The sequence below is a fragment of the Acinonyx jubatus genome, chromosome E3, assembly GCF_027475565.1.
Source record: "Acinonyx jubatus isolate Ajub_Pintada_27869175 chromosome E3, VMU_Ajub_asm_v1.0, whole genome shotgun sequence".
NCBI lineage: Eukaryota > Metazoa > Chordata > Mammalia > Carnivora > Felidae > Acinonyx > Acinonyx jubatus.
The window spans coordinates 27,013,681-27,034,569 of NC_069398.1; the positions used below are offsets into that span (position 1 = coordinate 27,013,681).

A 20,889-nucleotide genomic window follows, 5' to 3' on the forward strand; every position below is an offset into this window, starting at 1 on the left:
CTCTTTCTCCGCATCCTCACCAACATCTGTTGTTGCCTGAGTTCTTCATGTTAGCCATTCCGACAAGTGTGAGGTGGTATCTCGTTGTGGTTTTGATTTGTATTTCCCTGATGATGAGTGATGTGGAGCATTTTTTCATGTGTCGGTTGGGCATCTGGATGTCTTCTTTGGAGAAGTGTCTACTCATGTCTTTTGCCCATTTCTTCACTGAATTATGTGTTTTTTGGGTGTTGAGTTTGAGAAGTTCTTTATAGATTTTGGATACTAACCCTTTATCTGATATGTTATTTGCAAATATCTTCTCCCATTCTGTCGGTTGCCTTTTAGTTTTGCTGATTGTTTCCTTCGCTGTGCAGAAGATTTTTATTTTGATAAGGTCTCAGTAGTTCATTTTTGCTTTTGTTTCCCTTGCCTCCAGAGACGTGTTGAGTAAGAAGTTGCTGTGGCCAAGATCAAAGAGGGTTTTGCCTGCTTTCTCCTTACGGATTTTGATGGCTTCCTGTCTTACATTGAGATCTTTCATCCATTTTGAGTTTATTTTTGTGTATGGTGTAAGAAAGTGGTCCAGGTTCATTCTTCTGCATGTCGCTGTCCAGTTTTCCCAGCACCACTTGCTGAAGAGACTGTCTTTCTTCCATTGGATATTCTTTCCTGCTTTGTCAAAGATTAGTTGGCCATATGTTTGTGGGTCCATTTCTGGGTTCTCTATTCTGTTCCATTGATCTGAGTGTCTCTTCTTGTGCCATGAAACCTGATTTTCAAAAGGAGTCAGCCAGCGGGGCCAGTGCTTGACTGTGATTTGCCAGCCCCGGACTACACAACATCCCTTATTTGGAATCGATCAGTTTTTCCACCAAAGTCCTCCCTCTGTTCTAGGATCCTGTCTGACATCCTGCCTGGCACTTAGTTGTCATGTCTCCTTCACCCCTTCCCATCTGGGACAGTCCCTTCACCTGTCCTAACCTCACTATTTTGAGAGAGTACCAGTCCATTATCTTCTAGAACACACCCCACTTTAGGTTTGACCAGTGGTTTCTCACGTTTGGAGGGAGGGAGGCAAGAATACCACAAAGGTGGTGTGTGCCCTTCTGAGTACACTGTTGAAGGGGGTTCATTACCAGTGACATGTGCCTTGATCTCCTGGTTGGGTTCGTGTCTGCAGGGCTTCTCCTCCGTAAAGTTTCTGCTTTACCCTTTGTAGTTAATGAGTATCTGGGGAGTGGTAACTTTGAGACTGTGCAAATCCTGCTTCTCCAGGGACTTTTGCCCACTAATTTTAGCACATCCAGTGGTAGGTCTTATCTGCAGTAGTACTTACTGTGGATCTGATGCTGATTTTCTGTTTCCCTCTTCCCTCCTACATTTATTAGTTGGAATTCTGTGAGGAGGAGCTGTGTCCGTTTATTTATTTGTTTATTTGACTATTCGATTATTTATATCAGGATAGACTCATGGATATTTATTTATTCTACTGTTAAAAACCCAGTACTCCTCTAGCTGTTAACAATCCAAAGAAGAAATTGAGAAAACAACTCCATTTACAACAGCATCAAAAAGAATAAACTACTTAGAGATGAATTTAAACAAGGAGGTGGAAGGGTTTTCCACTGGAAACTACAGAATGTTGCTGGAAGAAAATGAAGACAGTGGGAAGACATTTTGTGTTCATGGACTGGAAGTCTTCATATTGTTAACGTAGCATCACCCCCAAAACAGCACACAGGTTCAGTGCGGTCTATCAAAATCCCAGTGGCTTTTTACGCAGAAATGGAAAAGCTGATCCTAAAATTCCTGTGGCATTGCAGAGAACTTCAAATAGCCAAACCGTCTTGAAAATGAAGAACAAAGTGGGAGGATTCCTACCTCCTGATTTTAAAACTCACCACAAAGCTATAGTCATTAAGGCAGTGTGGTGCCATTATAAGGACAGACCTATAGGTCAATGGAATAGAATTGAAATCTAGAACTTAATTCATGTGTATGTGGTCAGTCGATTTTTGACAAGGGTACCAAGGCCATTCAATAGGGGGAAAGTCTTTCCAACAAATGGTGCTGGGACAACTGGATACTCACATGCAGAAGGAATAAAGCTGGACCCCTTACTTTACTTTACACCATATACAAAAACCAACTCATGGTGGATCAAAGACCTACACACATGTCCAAGATAAAACTGTAAAACGCCCAGGAAAAAACATAGAGGTAAATCTTTTTTTTTTTTTTTAATTTTTAATGTTTGTTTATTTTTGAGAGAGAGAGAGAGAGAGAGAGAGAGAGAGAGACGGAACATGAGTGGGGGAGGGGCAGAGAGAGAGAGGGAGACACAGAACTCGAAGCAGGCCCCAGGCTCTGAGCTGCCAGCGCAGAGCCTGATATGGGGCTCAAACCCATGAACCGTGAGATCATGACCTGAGCCGAAGTCCGATGCTTAACCGACTGAGCCACCCAGGCGCCCCATAGAGGTAAATCTTAACAACCTTGGACTTGGCAGTAGTTTCTTAGGATGTCAGAATCATAAGCAACAAAAGAAAAAGCACATAAATTGGGCTGTTATGAACTGAGTGTTTCTGTGCCCCTAATCGGCATATGTTGAAATCGTCATCCCTAATGTGATGGAATTAGGTGGGGCTTTGGGGAGGGAATTAGTTCATGAGGGTGGAACCCTAGTGAGTGGGATTAGTGCCCTTATAAGAAGTGACAGGAGGGCTTGTTTCCTCTTCACCTTATGAGGCTGCAAGAAAGCAGCTGTCAACCAACTGGACAGCAGGCTCTCACCAGACACTGGATCTGCTGATGCCTTGATCTGGACTTCCCAGTCTCCAGAACTGTGAAAAATAAAGGTTTCTTGTTTAACTGCCTCCTCTAGGATATTTGTTACAGTGGCTTGAGCTAAGACATGGACTTCATAAAAAGTAAAAACTTTGGCGCGTCAATGCTATGAAGAAAGTGAAAAGACAACTCACATAATGGGGAGAAGTATTTGCAGATTCTGTATCTGATAAAGGTCAAGTATCTAGCATATGTAAAGAACACTCATAACTCAACAACAACGTGAAAACAACCCAATTGAAAAATGAGTGAAGGACCTGAATATTCTTCCCAAGAAGATACACAGATGACCACAAGCACATGAAAAGATTCTCAACATCATTCGTCGTTAGGGAAATGCAGATCTAAAGCGCCAGGAGCTACCACTTCACACTCCACCAGCATGGCTGTTAACAACAAAAACAGAACCAGCAAATCACTGATGTTGGTGGGAACATGGAGAAATCGGACCCCTCGTATGCTGCTGATGGGAACGTAAAGTGGTGCGTTCGTTGTGGAAAACAGTCTGGCCGTTCCTCAGGGCGTGAAGCATAGCATTACCACATGACCCAGCAATTCCACTTGTACTTATATACCCTGAGAATTGAGAACAGGCACTCAAACTGTACTTGGACATGAATATAGCAGCATTATTTACGATAGCCAAAAAGCGAAAACAGCTCAGATTCTATCACCTAGTGAATGTATAAGTAAAGTGTAGTAGGTCCATATGATGGAATATTATGCGGCCATAAACAGGAATGAGTGGCTGACACCTGCTACAACATGAATGAACCTTGAACACATTCAGCCAAGTGAAAGAAGCCAGTCACAAAGGACTGCTGAATGTGTGGTTCCCTTTATGCGAGATGTTCGAGATGTTCATAATAAGCAAATTGACAGAGACGGAATGTAGAGGAGAGGTTGCCAGGGGCTGGGCAATGGGGATTGATTGCTTCCTGGACACAGTGTTTCCTTTGGGGTGATGAAAACCTTCCATAACTAGATAAAGGTGATGGTTGCACAATATTTTGCATGTACTTAATTCCACTGTACTGCAAATTTAAGATGGCAAATTTTACATGTATTTTGCCACAATAAAAAAAAATAACCTTAGAGATGAATTACACCTCCCTGATCCAATAATATTATTTATTTGGGTGCTTAAATTGTTCTAGCTTTAGCCGTTTGGGACCTCCTTTGGGAGGTCTTCTGGTTCTTTCGATAGCCTCATGTTTTCTTGAGCTTTTCCTTAATTTCTGGCACTATGCTGATGTTCCATGCTTGTTTTTTTGTTTTCCATGCTCCAGCCCTGGAACCAGCTTTTTCTTTAAAAAAAAAAAAAAAAATTTTTTTAACATTTATTCATTTTTTGAGAGGCAGAAAGAGACAGTATGAGTGGGGAAAGGACAGAGAGAGAGGGAGACACAGAATCCGAAGCAGGCTCCAGGCTCTGAGCTGCCAGCACAGAGCCTGACGCAGGGCTCGAACTCATGAACAGTGATATCGTGACCTGAGCCGAAGTTGGACGTTTAATTGACTGAGCCACCCAGGCGCCCCAGAACCAGCTCTTTCTTTAAGGAGCCCTGGTTCTTTTTATTGGAGAATGGTCTTTAGAAACCAAGATGTGGGTGCTTGGTGACACTGCTGATTTTCACTCTGTTTTGCCCCAAAGAATAGGAATAGGAGGGCCAGTAACCCAACGTTCTTTGAGCGTCTGCCATGTGCCCTGTGCAGTTTCCCCCCTGTGACTCGCCCATAGCCCTGGTAGAGTTCTCCATGGTGATGACTCTCCATTTTAGAAAAAGTGGCCAAGGGAGTTGAGATTTGTCCAGCGTCCTGGAACTATTTGGTGGCAGAAGCAATTTTGAACTTGCTTTTATTTTTTTCTAAAGCTGCGACACCCCCGCTGCCCCCACTTGCCCTTCAGATCCTTCTGGATACTCCTCCCCCGACCTTTCTCATTTTGTGCCTCCTTCGTCAGGAAGCCCTCCCTAGCCACTTTGGCTCACACCAGCCTCACCCAACTGTGAACTGGCACTGGCCTCCTGTGCCATTCATTTTGGCAAGGAAGTCACTGCCACTTGTCTCTTTTCAGCAGAAGGGCAGAGAACATTCCCTGACTTAGTTTGTCTTCCCTTGTCCAGCTGGCATGGTGTTGAGCACTTGACGGATGTGAAAGAGCCACTGTCTGGTATGAGTGTAGTGTTTCACCTCAAGGCAGCCTTACCTTTGACCGTCGCCCTCAGTGTTTCTGTGACACTTCACAGAATGCTTTCACATGCATCGTTTGTAGCAAAGCCAGACAAGGATTGATAGTCCATCTCATTGGCTAAACCTCGGCGAGGAGAAGTGATTTGCTAAGACTATGGTAAAGCCAATACCCAAATGTGATTTTTTGAACTCGACCCTTTTCACTCTGACCCTCTGTCTGCTTTGCTACTAATACTGTTTTATAATCCAGTGGACTAGAGAGAAATCAAAGAAAAAAACTGGGGCTGTTTGCCCCCGTCATATTTTAGTTGAAGCTCAAATACTACTTTTGAAAAAAAATTTTTTAGTGTTTTTATTTATTTTTGAAGGAGAGAGAGACAGAGCATGAGCAGGGGCGGAGCAGAGAGAGGGAGACACAGAATCTGAAGCAGGCTCCAGGCTCTAAGCTGTCAGCACAGAGCCGGATGTGGGGCTCAAACTCACGACCTGTGAGATAGTGACCTGAGCCGAAGTCGGACGCTTAACCGACTGAGCCACCCAGGTGCTCCTCAAATACTACTTTTGGAAAGTATTCGATTTCCTTTGCTGTGCCTAAAATCTAGGGGAATTCCAGGGTCAATAGATGACATAGAAGTAAGTAATTACTCCCTTTCCTTAGGGGCTACTGGAATGGGGGCATTTGAAAATTTAATATAGTACTATCGCTGTGGAGGAATATGTAAAAGGTAGGTAGGTTTTTGTTTTCTTCTGTGTTCCTGCTGAAATGGTCTGAACAAGTAGAGGCTACCTTTCATGCTAGAAAACACGTGAAGTGGGCTAAAGGTGCCATCACTTTTCCATTCTGGCTAGTGGGAATTCACAGAGACTGAGGTTTGCAAAAGACTAGCCTCGTCTACTGATGGTAGACACAGGCTTGGCAGGATTTCAGAATCCTAGCCTATGAGGCTGGAGGGGCTGCTACAGTCCCTTTTAGAGGGACTTTAGACCTTCTGGGCTCTCTTCTGTGCCTGCCCTTTGCCAGGCGTTGTCTTCTGTCCCCCTCACAGTAGCCGTTGTTCACTCCCTGCCCCCCGCCCCTTTAGCTAGAAGGATTTGTACTGTATCAAGTGACTAGGCTTAGACATATCTAAGGCTTTCCTGTTGGAAGTCAAGGTGAGTTGATCAAGGACTGTTGAAAGACGATGCGTGCGAACTCACCCTGCTCCTGTGGGCTGTGGGGTGGGGGTGGGTGGCAATGGTAGAGGGAAGGGAGCTGGTCCCTCCAGGTCCAATTCAGCTGGAGGCAGATCTCTGGGCAAAGTCCTGGTAGATGAAAGCCAGAATTGGACAGATTCTGGGAGTTCTAGACCTCAGAACCCAAACCTTACTTTCCCTTCAGTAAAGAAAGGTTGGCTTTCTCCAGAGCTTTTTGGGTTTCTCCAGATCCTGTTTCTCTAAACTCTTAAGGAAATACAGGAGCTTCTAGAAGTCACCCACACTGGCTTCCAGGGGGTAGAGCTGATGTATTCCACCATTTATCTACAAGTATTCTCATAGTTTGAGGCACAGAAGCAAACAGCAGAGGTTCTTTTCTTCACTATTTGCCTTGCACACACCTTGGTCTTGTATGATTCCACCAACAGCCCCTGTGAGGTAGGTAGTAACAGCCCCATTTTATAAAGGAAGAAACTGAGGCTCAGAGAGGTTTTGAGATTCGTGTGTGTGTGATGTTGTCATGACGTAAGGAGTTTAAACATACCTGTTTCCAGGCATAAGTAGTGTAAATGATTATTGAAATGTGCTTCCCCAGGACCCGGCTTCTTCCTTTCCATGTCACCCACTGCCCTGCCTTGACAGTCTCCCACCGGGAAGGGCTCAGGGGACAGAGGGGCAGCAGGTAATGAGTGCCTCACCGCAAGTGGAGGGCTAAGCGGTGGAACTTGTGTGTCCCCAAGCTGTGATCCTTGGGTTGGTGTGTAGTCATGACCCTGGGCCAGCACCTCCCCACACACACCTTTCCCACTTTATACCAGAGGGGTCTTATTTCCTGGGAATGATTTCCATCATTGAGAAGGCCCGTCTGGTCTGCACATCCATGTTCCCGGTCTCCTCTCTCTTTTTGCCCTTCTGGGGCACACGTGTCATGGCCTCCCTGGAGTGCTTACTGATTCTTGGATTTTGGGTTTGGTTTTCACTTGATTTCCTCCCGGGCTTCTGTGAGCACGGTGCTTTGTAAAGTCGTTCCCTTCTCTCCAGGTCAGCAGGTGTCCTGCAGAGGGAAAGCTGCAGAGAACTGTTGTAAATTACTCTTTGGAAAATAATTTGTCAGTAAGTCTCCTGACTTACCTTAAAAATATTTATTCTTTTTGGGGCGCCTGGCTGGCTCAATCAGTAGAGTATGTGACTCTTGATCTCGGGGTTGTGAATTTGAGCCGCACGTGGGGTGTAGAGATTACTTAAAAGAAATAAAAATATTTATTCCTTTTGACTCAGAAATATTTCTAAGACATATTCAGAAATTCCATTCACAGGAAGTAATCAGAGGCATGTGCAGATTCATCCTGAAAAGCTATCACTCATCATGATTATCACGGCATTGTTTGTAATAGTGAAAATATCCAGCAAGTGACTCTTACGTTCATAGGCTAGAATAACATTTGAGAATTTATAATGTTCACAATTTAATACATTAAAAAAAAGTGGGACCAAATTATATATGGTATAAAACCAATAATGATAAAAACGAATTTATAATATACACATAAACAGATTGGTGAACCAGGGGCGCCCAGCTGGCTCAGTCAGTGGAGCATGGGACTCTGGATCTCAGGGGTTGAATGTTCGAGCCCTCTGTGGGGTGTAGAGATTACTTAAGAATAAAATCTTAAAAAAAAAAAAAAAAAGCCTGTTTGAACAAGAACAACTAGTACATGTGTGGGTTGCATTCTTTAACTTCATGTGTTTAAATTTAGCATATTTTTTTCAATGGTCGTATATATTTAAAAAATTTTTTTAATGTTTATTTTTGAGAGAGAGAGAGAGAGAGCGCGCACAAGCGTGGGGGAGGGCCAGAGAGAGGGGGAGACACAGAATCCGAAGCAGGCTCCAGGTTCTGAACTGTCTGCACAGAGCCCAACGCGGGTCTTGAACTCACAAGCTGTGAGATCATGACCTGAGCTGAAGTCAGATGCTTAACCGACTGAGTCACCCAGGCGCCCCAATCATGTATACTTTTAACTTGTTTTATTTTGAAATAGTTTTATTTATAGGAAAGTTGCAAAAATAGTGAATTCTTGATTACTTTTTACTCAGTTTCCCCCAAATATTAACCATGTTTGCTAAATTTTACCATGTTTGCTTTATCATTCTCTTTCTCGCCACATATATATGTATATTTTTTAAACATTTTTTCCCCTGATGTACTTGAGAATAAGTTACAGATAGGGTGCTCATTTATCCATAAGTAATTCAGTGTTTATTTTCTAAAATTCAAGGATTTTTTTTTTTACATAACCATAGTTTTTCTGAATGTGGAGTTTATTCATATTTTGCCATTCATCTCTCTTATAGCAAAGGAAACTACTTTCTTTTTCTTTTCCTGGCCCAAGATTGCATTTGACTGTAACCACACTTCTGTGCCCTAAAGCAGTTCATTATTTCCTTATAATATTTGCCCTTGACATTTTCCAAAAAGGCCATACTTTGTAGTATGTTCCTCAGGGTGGATCTGACCATGATAAGATTCAGATTATATATTTTCGGCAGAGTATCACAGAAATGGCATTGTGTCCTTTAGAGCACCATGAAAGGTGGTGGGCAGTGTCACTTTGTCCCAGTATTGGAGCCATTACTTTTTTTTATTTTAATTTTTTAATGTTTATTTATTTTTGAGAGAGAGACAGACAGTGAGTGAGGGAGAGGCAGAGAGAGAGGGAAACACAGAATCTGAAGCAGGCTCCAGGCTCTGAGCTGTCAGCACAGAGCCCAATGCAGGGCTTGAACTCACAAGCCGTGAGATCATGACCTGAGCCAAAGGCAGACACTTAACCAACTGAGCCATCCAGGCACCCCTGGAGCCATTACCTTGGATCACTTGGTTACGGTGGTATCAGCCAGGCTGTCCTCCTTCTCATCAAACTTTGACTTGCAAGTTATTTATATCAGTATTGACTTGTGTCCTGTTCTTTTGTCCAATGGGTTCTAATCTGTCGCTCTGGTATTTATTTAGGTGTTCAAATTGTCCCAGATTTGGCCAGTGGGAACCCTTTCCAGGACCCTACGTCCTTTTGACGCATCCCCCTCATTCTTTAAGCCCTTCGTTACTTTTCTGCACTGCAAGGTGACCCAGGCCCAGTCATTATTTTCCTGTCCCAGTTCTGGAGTCGGCCATTTCTGCAGGGAGCCCTGGTTCCTTCTGATGGGGAACACTGTTTAGAAACCAGGATCTGGGGGGCTAGATGGGTCCTTGGTCCTGGGGTATCCTCACTCGGCCCTCTCCGCAGACAAAACTAAGAAATACACCCCGCACACACACGTTTCCATGCCCACACACACCCTCCAATTCCAGTGCAACAATGCAGCTGGCATCCCGTTTCTGTCTGCATTTGTAGCTCCCTTCTACAGCAGTAAGAAACCCAGCTGCCGTGTATTTATTTTTAATTTCCGATGTAACATGTGAATGTCACAAATGCCTGCCATCTCATTAAAGCGGACAGACAGGGACACCTGGATGTCTTAGTCTCTTGAGCATCCGCCTCTTGGTTTCGGCTCAGGTCATGATCCCAGGGTCATGGGATCGAGCCCCACATCTGGCTCTATGTGGAGCACAGAGCCTGCTTAGGATTCTCTCTCCTGTCCCTCCCCCACCATTTGCACAGGTGTGCACACTCTCTCTCTCCCCCCCCCAAAAAAAGACAAAGCAAAGAGCTCTTTAGACACTTATCTCTCTGGTCATAGTGTAGACATTCCCTAGAGGAAATCCCTCTGGATCATTTTTCTGGAGAAATACATAATTTTTCTATTTCATTAGTGGTTTCACAAGAGGAATATAACTTTTCATGTTTGGTAGGTTTTGGCCGTCTTCCAGTGAGAGGCCTATAGTTCTCCCTGCTTAGAGCCCCCATTGTGTGGCTTGGACACCTGAGCGTCCAGCTTGGGGTTCTTCGAAGCTGCAGTGAGCATGCTGTCAGTCCTAGCGAGAGGTGTAGCTCGCGAAAGGGCTCCCTAGACCCAGAGGCCTGGGCGTTTTTGTTTTTTTTTTTTCCCATGAGAAAACAGCTTTCAAATATTCTTCTGGCCCAGTAAGTAACGCACACTCATTATTTAAAATGCAAACAAATAATACGTTAAAAAGGAAGTGAGAAAAAAATTAAAACCTCATCCCTGAGGCACTGTTTTTGGGGCGATCCTCTGACGTGTCACTTTATGTGTACATGTACATGCTTTTCTATCACTGAGACCAAGCACACGTGCCTTTGTATTGTGGACATACACTCGCGCTGCGGTGTGACTCGCACGCGGTCAAGGGCACAGACCGTGAGTGCGCCACTCGCGGGAGTTTTATGCGGACAGACTCCCTGCTGCTGCCACCCCAGAGCAAGATAGTGCACATCGCCCAGTGTGCCAGGAGCGTCCCTGGTGTCTCCCGCTCGTGACTCGGGCCCCAGAGGTAACCACGAGTCTGATGCCTGTCCCTGTAGATTACTTCTGTCTATTTCTTGAAGTTCATCCATAAGCGGTTGGTGCTCTTACATATTTGACTTCTCTCGTTCAGCATCGTGTCTGTGAGATTCAGCCCTGTTCCCGTGGGTGGGGGTAGTGCACTCCTTTTTCATAGCTGCAGGGATCGATTCTTTCTGTTGTTGCTCTCTTCTTCAGGACTGCTAACAGTAACATTTTGAGTCTGTGCAGACCGAGGTGGGTGGGTAAAGACGCAGTGTAGACATGATGATGGCGTCCCTGGGAAGGCAGAAGCCCCAAAGGGGCTCCTCATTAAAGCTGAAAGCCCCACTCTGTGTGAAGTCCCAGTGTTCTTGGGACTGGTGTCTTAATCCAGAGAGTCAGTACGTCCGCCTTCCTTTTTCAGAGCTCTCTTCTCAGCCTCCCTGTTGTTCTTCCTCTTTTCTGAGTCCTTAGGCTGTGCTGTGGGATCTCCCATCACTGTGTCATCATCTGCCTTTGCTTTCCATGGCTCTTGTTGACTATGAACTAGAACTGTGTGTGTCTGTGTGTCTCAAAGGGTTCCGTGAAAGAGATCCAAGAACCCATATTTCAGTATTAACTCAGGTCAGAGACTTGGGCTTTGCCCCTCTGGCCTTAATCACCAACCTCAACCAGTCCAGGTTAATGAGCATACACTTGGCTGGTCTATTCCCAGGCTTCGGGGATGGCAGGCACTCTCTCTGTCATTGAGTTACCCAGCCTTCTGTTGACACATCTCTTATGATGGGGGCCCTGCTTCACAGCTACTCATTCTCCCTTCAGACTCCTTTATTAGAAAGTTCTCCTTGAACAGCGTATAAATCTCTGTCCCCCATTACCAGGGCTCACTTCTGCCCTCAGGAGACCTCTCCCTCCTCTGTTCTCTGATTACCCAAAGAGCAGATGGTCCCGCTGCCTCTGAATCCTCTTTACGGTAAACCTTCCTGTACTGTTTCTCATGTGGCATGTTTTGAGGACCGCTCCATCCTGGGACTCTTTTTTTTTTTTTTTTTTTAATTATTTTTAACATTGATTTGTTTTGAGAGAGATAGAGAACAAGCAAGGAAGGGGCAGAGAGAATCCCAAGCAGGCTGTCAGCACAAAGCCTGATGCGGGGCTTGAACTCACAAACACTGAAATCATGACCTGAGCCTAAATCAAGGGTTGGACCCCTACCTGACTGAGCCACCCGGGTGCCCCAGGGGACTTCCCAGCCCAGGGACTCTTTCTGATTGTGTTTCAATTTGTCTTTGATGATAAATGTGGAGCCCTTCTGTAACTCTCCCTCTCTTTTTTTTTTTTTTTTTTTTAAAGACATTTTTTTTAACGTTTATTCATTTTAGAGAGACAGAGACAGAGCCTGAGCAGGGGAGGGGCAGAGAGCGAGGGAGACACAGAATCTGACGCAGGCTCCAGGCTCTGAGCTGTAAGCACAGAGCCTGACACGGGGCTCAAACCCCCAAACCATGAGATCATGACCTGAGCTGAAACCAAGAGTCAGATGCTTAACCAGCTGAGCCACCCAGGTACCCCTTATTATTTTTTTTATTATAGAGAAAGAGCTCAAGAGCAAGGATGAGCAGTGGAGGGGCAGAGGGAGGGAGGGGAGAGAGAGAGAAAATATCTTAAGCAGGCTCCACACTCATTGCAGAGCTGATGTGGGGCTTGATCTCACGACCCTGGGATCATGACCTGAGCAAAAATCAAGAGGCGGACGCTAAACCGACTGAGCCACCCAGGGCCCCCCGGTCCCACTTCCGTCAAGCGTAGGAGAGTACCATGGTCCGTGCTGAGGCCTCCTGCGTGGATGTGCCGTGTGAACCATAACCTGCCCTGCGGGGAGGGTTCTGTTGGGGCTTCTCAAAAGCCTGTCGCTCCTATTCCTGCTGATGCTCTAGAGGCAGAGCAGACTTCAGAACTGGTCTGCCCAGTGAGTAAACTAAGGCATGTCCTCCAGCTTCCTGTGTTTCTCGTTTCCTCATTTGTGTTAAGAATTAATTGAGGCAAAGGTCTAGGCAGCAGGATGAACTGGTATGACCTTATATGAGAAAAGCCCACACTCACAGCACTTCTGACCCCAGATGTGGGGGTGGGGGTCCCCCACAACAAGCAATTCTGTGACAGGAACTGGGTACCCTTACAGTTGAACTCAACTCTGACTCCATCTACCTGGGGCTGATGTCAGATCCCGCACGTGAAGGGCTCAGTCCCACAGGGCTGCTCCCCCCGACTTCAGATGCCAATTGCAAATCCAGGTTGTCACCTGTGCATATGACTAATCAGCAGTAAAAGTGGGGGGGGTCCTACAACCCTCTCCTCAAGTTCAGTTTACTTGCTAGAGCAGTTCACGCCACGCAGGGAAACACATTTATTAAAGGACATGATAAAGGATACCGGTGAACAACAAGGTGAAGAGATACGCAGGGTGGGGTCTGGGAGGGGCCCCAAGTGCAGGAGTCGGGGGGCATCACCCGTGCTGGTATGTGGACACCCTCTGAACCCTGTACTATTGGGATCTTGGTGCTCCCGCTTCCTCGGGTAGCATGCTCAGTCATTAACTCCCTCTCTGGAGAAGGGGACAGGCAGGGCTGAAAGTTCCAAGCTGCCAGTTATGCCTTGTCTCTCTGGTGGCCATCTCCCCTCCAGGAGCCCACCCAGAGTCTCATTAGAACAAGAGATGCTCTTTGTGCTTTTTATTGCTTAGGAAATTACAAGGGTTTTAGGAGCTGTGTCCCAGGAACTGGAGGCAGAGACTGATACATATATTTTCTAGTATCTCATAGAGCTCCTGTGAAGTATGTTGTGCCCATCAGTTGCCCTGTGCTAACTTTTAAAACATTTTCTTTCTTTCTTTTTTTTTAATGTTTATTTTTGAGAGAGCATGAGTGGAGGAGGGGCAGAGAGAGAGGGAAACACAGAATCTGAAGCAGGCTCCAGACTCTGAGCTGTCAGCACAGAGCCCGACGCGGGGCTCGAACTCACAGACCGAGAGGTCGCAGATCCCTGAGTCAAAGTCGGATGCTCAATGGACTGAGCCACTCAGGCGCCCCACCCTGTGCTAACTTTTAGTGGTGTTACTAAGTATCCCCACCAAATGCCCTGGAGTATTTGCCAAGAGTGTAGGAGAGCTGTGGGTTCACCCCACTTGGAGTTCAGGCCAGGTGGCCGTGGCCCCAGAGGGAGTGGTGGGAGCAAGCCCGTGTGGTCCTCTATGGCAGCTACAGTCCCAGTGGTCTGCTCCTCTGGGCTTTGTCAGCTCAATTTGTGCTGAGTGATGCTGGCTGTCTTGCTTCCTTCTTGCCAAGTCATGCTCTGACACATCTAGTTCTCCTGGCTTCCTTCCTCTTTTACATCATTGCATCAGATACAGGCCCAGTCATGTGTCTCCAGATCACACCCACAAGTCCCATTTTGTGGGGGGGGGGGGGGGGGGGGGTAGGTCATCAGCGTGCTGTGGAATGTTGGCCTGAGCACGTGCCAGATCAGGATGCCTTGGTCAAGGCCTCGTGATTGTACTGACATGGTGGGTGGAGGCACCATTGTCCAGGTTCCCACCAATGGCATAGGTGTTAATCATGCCACACCCCTGCCCGGTTGTCCCTGGCTGCCCAGGGCCCAAAGGCCCCAGACACATATAGAGGGCTCCTGGCCCCTTTGCACACTGGTCTCGGCCTATTTCCAAAAGCTTGTCTCTTTCTGACCACCTGTGCACCCACACATACAAACACATCCCATCGTAGCACACTTGAGGCGCTCCAGATTCTGTAGCTACTGCTCTTCTACGGTTCGAGCCTTGGTATGCACTTCCCCTGTCTAAACCCTCTTATCTTCCTTATCTGGCTGCTGGGCCGGGGTCATTTTTTCATGATGTTAGTCCCTGGGTGTCCCTTCTTTGATTGTCTCAGATGATCTTACCTTCACCTTCCTCAGAGCTCAATTTATTCCCCCATGACGTTGTACTGGCCGGGACATGCTTATGAATGACAGCAATGAGTTGGCGCCTTCCATCCCCCAACCCTCATGGTGGCAGAGAAGACCTGATGAAAGAGAGCATATAAATAAGACTCAGAGTGTAACAACGCTCTTCCCAGAATGCCCAGGACACAGTCACAAATCACTCCCCGTACTGAACACTAGGAAAATTTCAACTTGAATGAGAAAAAAACAGTCAACAGTGATCAAAGTGACATCGATGTTGGAATCCTACAAGATATAAAGGAGAGCCAGACAATCCTCTTAGAACTGAAAAATACCATGGCGAAAGCTCCATGGATGGCGCCATAGTAGAATGGTGAAGACAAGGGAACTTGAAGGTAGAGTGCTTGATGGAATTATCTAGTCAGCGGGGAGCAATGGAGAGACATGAGGCGGAAAAAAGTGAACGGAGCCTCAGGGACTTGGAGGACCCGCCACAAAACATGTTTACGTCATCGTCATCCTGGCAGTAGAGAAAGGGGGGTGGGGAGCTGGAAAGATAGTCAAAGAAATAATGGCTGCAAGTCCTCAAACCTGCAGATTCAAGAAACCAAGTGAACCCTAAAAACGGTGACTCCAGAGAAATCCACAGTGGCCGTGTCTCGGTTTGCAGGGTCAACTTGGTGGGCAAGTTGCTAGAGAGGAATCTGCTGCTTTCTTGAGCCCTGCTTTTTAGAGGCCGCCTTGGGGAGGGCCCTTCCCCTGAGCACCCCCTCCCCCCCATCTCTGGAGGATAAGCTGTTAGGCGGGAGCAGGCTTGGCTCCCTTGAGGGTTTTTCCTCACCTTTTTTTTTTTTAAGACTTTTTTTTTTTAAGTTTATTTATTTGAGAGAGAGAGAGAGAGCGCAAGTGGAGGAGAGGCAGAGAGAGGAGAGAGAATCCCAAGCAGGCTCCACAGTGTCGGTGCAGAACCCGATACAGGGCTAGAACTCTTGAGATCGTGAGATCATGACCTGAGCCAAAGTCGGACGTGTAACCACCTGAGCCACCCAGGAGCCCCGGTCTCCCCTCATCTTGAAACCACTACTCATTGGCAGAGATTTGTGAACTTGAGCAGATGCTATTCCCACCGCAGCTGAGGGTGGACGCCATAAGGTGCCGGTGACTGCCGCTGGGTGATGTGCACGCCTGAGGGACAAACTAAATCGCTTGCTCAGGCTTCTTCCCTCCTCGTTGCTGCTTTAGGAGACCGGCTCACCCCGGTATCGGTGCCGGGTTGCTCAATCAGTCTTGTTTACTGACCAGAAATTGCATACAGTAAACGCAAAGCCATAAGTACTTCCTTGAGGATGATTTTACACTGCGGTGTTGTGAAGAGTCAGATGGAGAAAGGGCCCTTCTGCCTTGTTTGCCTTTTCAGACGTGCTAGGACGAGTCACCCTTGGCCTGCGGCATCACCTGTTGAAATTCAGGAGGAATGGTTTCTCTCATATCTGTCTGCCTACCTACGTGTGTCCTTTTCTGTATGTAATTGTCTTCTTCTTTTTTTAATGTTTATTTATTTTTGAGAGAGACAGACAGACAGTGTAACTGGGGTTGAAGCAGAGAGAGAGGGAGACACAGAATCCGTAGCAGGCTCCAGGCTCCGAGCTGCCAGCACAGAGCCTGACGGTGGGCCTCGAACTCCAGAGCCGCAAGACCATGACCTGAGCCGAAGTCGGACGCCCAACCGACCGAGCCACCCAGGTGCCCCATGTAATGTTCTTTTCTAATAAAAACAAAAGCTCTATGTACAGACCTAACTTGTAGTAAAAGATCAGATCTGATGTGCCCTTTTTTCCGTGCCTAATTTTCCAGAGGAGAACATTCAAGCCGCAGCCCTGTGGCCGAGAGCCTGCTCCGGTTAAGAAGTTGCTCTGTTTTCTCATGTACATTTTCCTTTTTGGTTTTGTTTTTTTTGTTTCTGCTGCGGACAAGTGTTGCCTTTGACCCCAAGAGCTCTGCACTTCCCAGCGTTCCTCCTCTTCACTAAATGTGGGAAGAAGAAACGGCCTACGGATTAGAGACTGTTCCAGGGCAGAAAGAGTGCACAGGGCTCCCAGAGTCTCCTTGGAGGGTCTCTGACGGACTGTCCTGCAGTCAGTCACCCTGCCATACTTGAAGTGGGGAACATTCTTGTAAAACAGGACATCCAAGATTTTCTTATCACAATCTTTCAGCCATCAGAGGAGAGTGGTTTTATACCAGACCGTGCAGAGGTGGCTCAGGGCACACTCCCAGAGGCACCTAATCTACCAGCGCGGTGCAAGTGACATCTGTCAAACTCTGCGTGAAGTATACCAGCTTGGGTTGCTAGTTTTGAACATTAGCTCACGCTGCCTTTCTTTGGCCGACTTGTGTCTTTGCCAGGCTGGGTTTTCAGGGGCTGTTTGGACCTGACTGCTTCATAAACAAAGTAGCCACGGGCCTGGGGAGACCGTGGAAATTTTACTAAGCTACCAGGGGCTCCGTGAGCAGAGAAAGTTTGGGAACCTCTGTCCTAGCAGATCACCACTTGGGCACACCGCCAGCACCAGATGCCTTTTAAATCTGCTTGTTATGTATTATCGGTTCATGCAAATTTTATATTTCACATGTCATAATATATTCACTGACACCTTCCATCCATTCCACGGGTAGTTATTCTGCATTAGATTGTGTGCCAGGCACTGTGCCAGGAAAGTATGACCCTGGCACAGTGCTTGGTAGTGACAGTCGAGCTGAGATTGTCAGGAAGCAACTGGAGGAAAAGCGTCTCAGGCACGTGTAAAGGCACTGGGGCAGGGGTGCAGAGACTTAGGCTGGGGATATAGGTGGGTGTCTTGTGTGTGTGCTTCAGTGTGAAAACAGTGACTCGGTGTGAAAATAATGGTTTAGCAGCTGTTCATGGCTTCTGCCCCAGTCACACTGCTGCTGTTCTCGTATGGGAAGCGTAGGGGTAAAGGGCTTTCCTCTCAGCGTGGCTTCCTTCTTGCCAGTCTGCCAGTCCTTCCTTTCCACTCTGTGCCAGATACAGAGGTACTTCCAATACTATTCCTCGTTCGGGAGCTCACAGCAGAGCAGGGGAAAGGCTCGTGTCTCTTAGATCATCCTGCCTACATGGGTCCTGAACACAGCCCTCCCCTGGGAAGCTGGGGCCCCTTTCTTGGTTTCAGCAGTCCTTGGAGCCTTCACTTCCCCAGAGTAGAAGGAGGCCTCGGATAAAATGATCATGATCTCCGGGTCTTTTCTACTGCTCCTCTGCCGCTCTTGTCTGAAGTTTTACACCTTGCAGTCAAAGCTGCTCTCAGTGCTTTTGAGACCCCTGAGTGCTGGCCTTGTCCCCCGTCCCGGTCAGGCCTCAGGGCCTGAGCCCCACCCTGGCTTGCTGCAGGGAGTCAGCATCCCGGTGGGCAGTGCCTGGTCGTCTCCCTGGGGTGCAAGAATGTATGGGGTTGTTCCTCTGAACTTGAGGGGAGTGGCGCAGATGCCAAAGGAGGCAGTATGGTCAGGTATCAGAGCCAGAGGGAAGGAAAGTGAACGTAGCCTCACAAACTGCGGTAATGATGTGTTATCTGTGTGATGCTTTGCAGATTATAAAGCCACCCGGTAATCTGTATGTCAGGCTGTGAACAAAATGAAGTCCTGCTCTTGTGGGCTGACCCTGCAGTCAGTGGAAGGAACGTATAACGTAATGCCAGGTAGTGATCAGTGCTGAGACGGAGTATGGGGAGGGAGAACGACCAGAAACTATACTGAGGCAGAGTCTCTCTGAGATGGTGACATCTGAGCAGAGATCTGAACGAAGTGAGGGAGAGAACCCTACAGATAACTAGAGGAATGGAGTCCAGGCAGCAGCATTAACGTGTGCAAAGGCCCTGAGGCAGGAGCAGACCTGGAGGCTTGAGCAGTAGCAGGGAGGCCAGTGTGACTGGTGAGGCGAGGTGAGAGCGGTAAGAAAGGTGGAGGGGGCAGAGCTTTTAGATTTTGTGCTCAGTAGGACATGAAGCCATTTGAGGATTTGGGTTAGGGAGGTGACTTGATCTGGCTTACTTTTTAAAAGGCTCCCTCTGGCTCCTGCATGGAGCAGGCCCCTTAGAGGTCTGTGGCAGTGGCCTGGGCAGCTGGAACCAAATGTGGGACTGTGAATCCACTGCCCTCCGACACACCATCCCTGCGGGAGCCCCCTGCAGAATGAGCTTTCTAGATGGCGTGGGCAGCTCACATAGGTGTCAGGAAACGATCATTGGTCATTTTCCTTCATGGCCAGGAGTCTCCCCGCAGTAAGGGGGGCTGGGTGGCCTGAGTCAGGGGGAGAAAGGGCCATGGGACAGGGAGCTGACGTTTGCTGTTCCTTGAGCCGGTGGGGGACAGGGGGGCTTTCCTGTGTCAGCCGGGCTCCGAGGGTCTGCACGGCATGACCCTGTGGGACGGATCCTCTCCCTCCATGGTTCTGTGAGAGCTTGGCAGACAGAAGACCTGTGGGTGTGCCAGACCACACTGGCAGGGTTGGACAGGAGGACGTGCAGAACAAACATTGAATAAATCTTCAACGTGCGTGAGTTCATCCTTGAATATGAAATATATCAAATATGATTATCGCAGGAACTGAGTCATTAGAAAAGCACCTCAGATGAACGAGAAAGCAGACAGCTGAGCCCAAGAGTCTGCTCTGAGTGGCCCGTGCCCGACAGGCCACAGAAGGGCAGAGCTGGTGCCGGGGCCCTCGGATGCCAGAGTGGCTGCGGGGGCCAACCTTGGAGTTGTTTCCCAGCGGCCGGGACAGCGAGCGGAAGGCAGATGTGAGGCAATCTCCCGTGCCTGAGCTGCCGAGATGTGACGAAGGCTTTCCCCGCTGAGGCTGGGAAGCCTGGTAGTGGTGAGAGCTGCCCACTTGGTTAACAGCGGCAATTGCAAAATCGAGTGACGAGGTTGCAGAGGTGAGCTCAGCCTCGATAAGTGGCAGAAGTGTCCTGCCGGGCTTTCAGGTTCCCCACGTTGCCCTTTGTGGACTCGGACCTGCCTCTCTGCCGGGTTTCAGTGGTGGCAGGACCAGGGGGGGCATCTTTCCAGGGAACGAATGAGGTTGGTGTGCTGAGGGTCCCCGGGACCACTGTCAGGCTCCATGATTCGCCAGGACTCGCAGAGAAAGCTCTCTCACCCCCTGTTGCAGTTTATTATGGCAGAAGGATATTATGGCACAGACAGAAACCAGCAAAGGAGAAGGCTCCATAGGCCGAGTCCGGCAGAAACCAGGCACGAGCTTCCAGTTGGCCTTGCCCGCTGGAGTCAGCAGCCAGGGCTTAACACTCCCAGCAACGACGCGTGGCGACACGTATAAAGTGTTACCAACCAGGGGGGCTCACCGGCCGCCTTCATGTGTGGGGTTTGTATGGGAGTCAGCCTAGCAGGCGTGGAGCGCCGCATCGCTAACCTCATCTACCCTGTCTCCCGCATCCCGGACGTCAAACCCAGACGATGCGGTCCAGAACCCCAGCCCTTCATCCTGAATGACATGGTTAACGTGAACCATCTGAGCCTGGCCGAGTGCCTCAGTAAACCATCTGTAAGGTCCACGCTCATCAGGCGGCGTCTTCCCAGGGCTCAGAAGTGATTTCCCAGCAGCCGTCCAAGGGCCAGCCCTGGAGGCCTTTGGAATGTGCAGGGTTTAGGGCCACCCAGGCCTGTCACACAGTTGGGGAAAAGATTTGCCTCGAAATGGTCCCCGTTCTCATGTGGAACCAAGCCCATGTGGGGCTGGAGGAGGCTCGGTGTCCCTGGGAGCCTGTGGCTTCTGTTCTCTGTTTGCAGGGACCCCAGTCCCAGCTCCATCTGTAGGACGTCCTTGGGCTCCACAGGGCCATTTAATATTTTAGTTTCCACCCAAAGCTGCAGCTGTGTCTTGGAGGGGCCAGCAGCTCCTGCCCCGGTGCCTTGCCTGCTGCTGTAGCCCTTGGGGCCCTGAGACCCAGGCTGAAGCTTTGAGGGGTGGGGGTGCGCCCCCGTGGGCCTCAGGCAGACCCCACTTCTCCCTGCTCATACGTGTCCCTTTCTCTCCCTGCAGATTCCTCTCGCCATGGGGGATTCCAACGTGGATGCCAGCGCCACAGTGTCTGAGACAGTGGCTGAAGAAGTGTCTCTTTTCAGCATGACAGACATGATTCTGTTTTCACTCATCATGGGCCTCCTGACCTACTGGTTCCTCTTCAGAAAGAAAAAAGACGAAGTCCCCGAGTTCACCAGAATTCAGCCAGT

At 48.2% G+C, this 20,889-nt stretch overlaps 1 protein-coding gene across 1 annotated transcript in view; it reads left to right on the forward strand.

Moving 5' to 3' along the window:
* Positions 1–20,889, forward strand: part of LOC106980719 (NADPH--cytochrome P450 reductase) — a 62,805-nt gene that overhangs the window by 12,931 nt on the left and 28,985 nt on the right. The window contains exon 2 of the mRNA XM_027041976.2: positions 20,699–20,889. Coding sequence (XP_026897777.1) covers positions 20,711–20,889 — 179 coding nt within the window. The 5' untranslated portion in view covers positions 20,699–20,710. The remainder of the gene's footprint in view (positions 1–20,698) is intronic.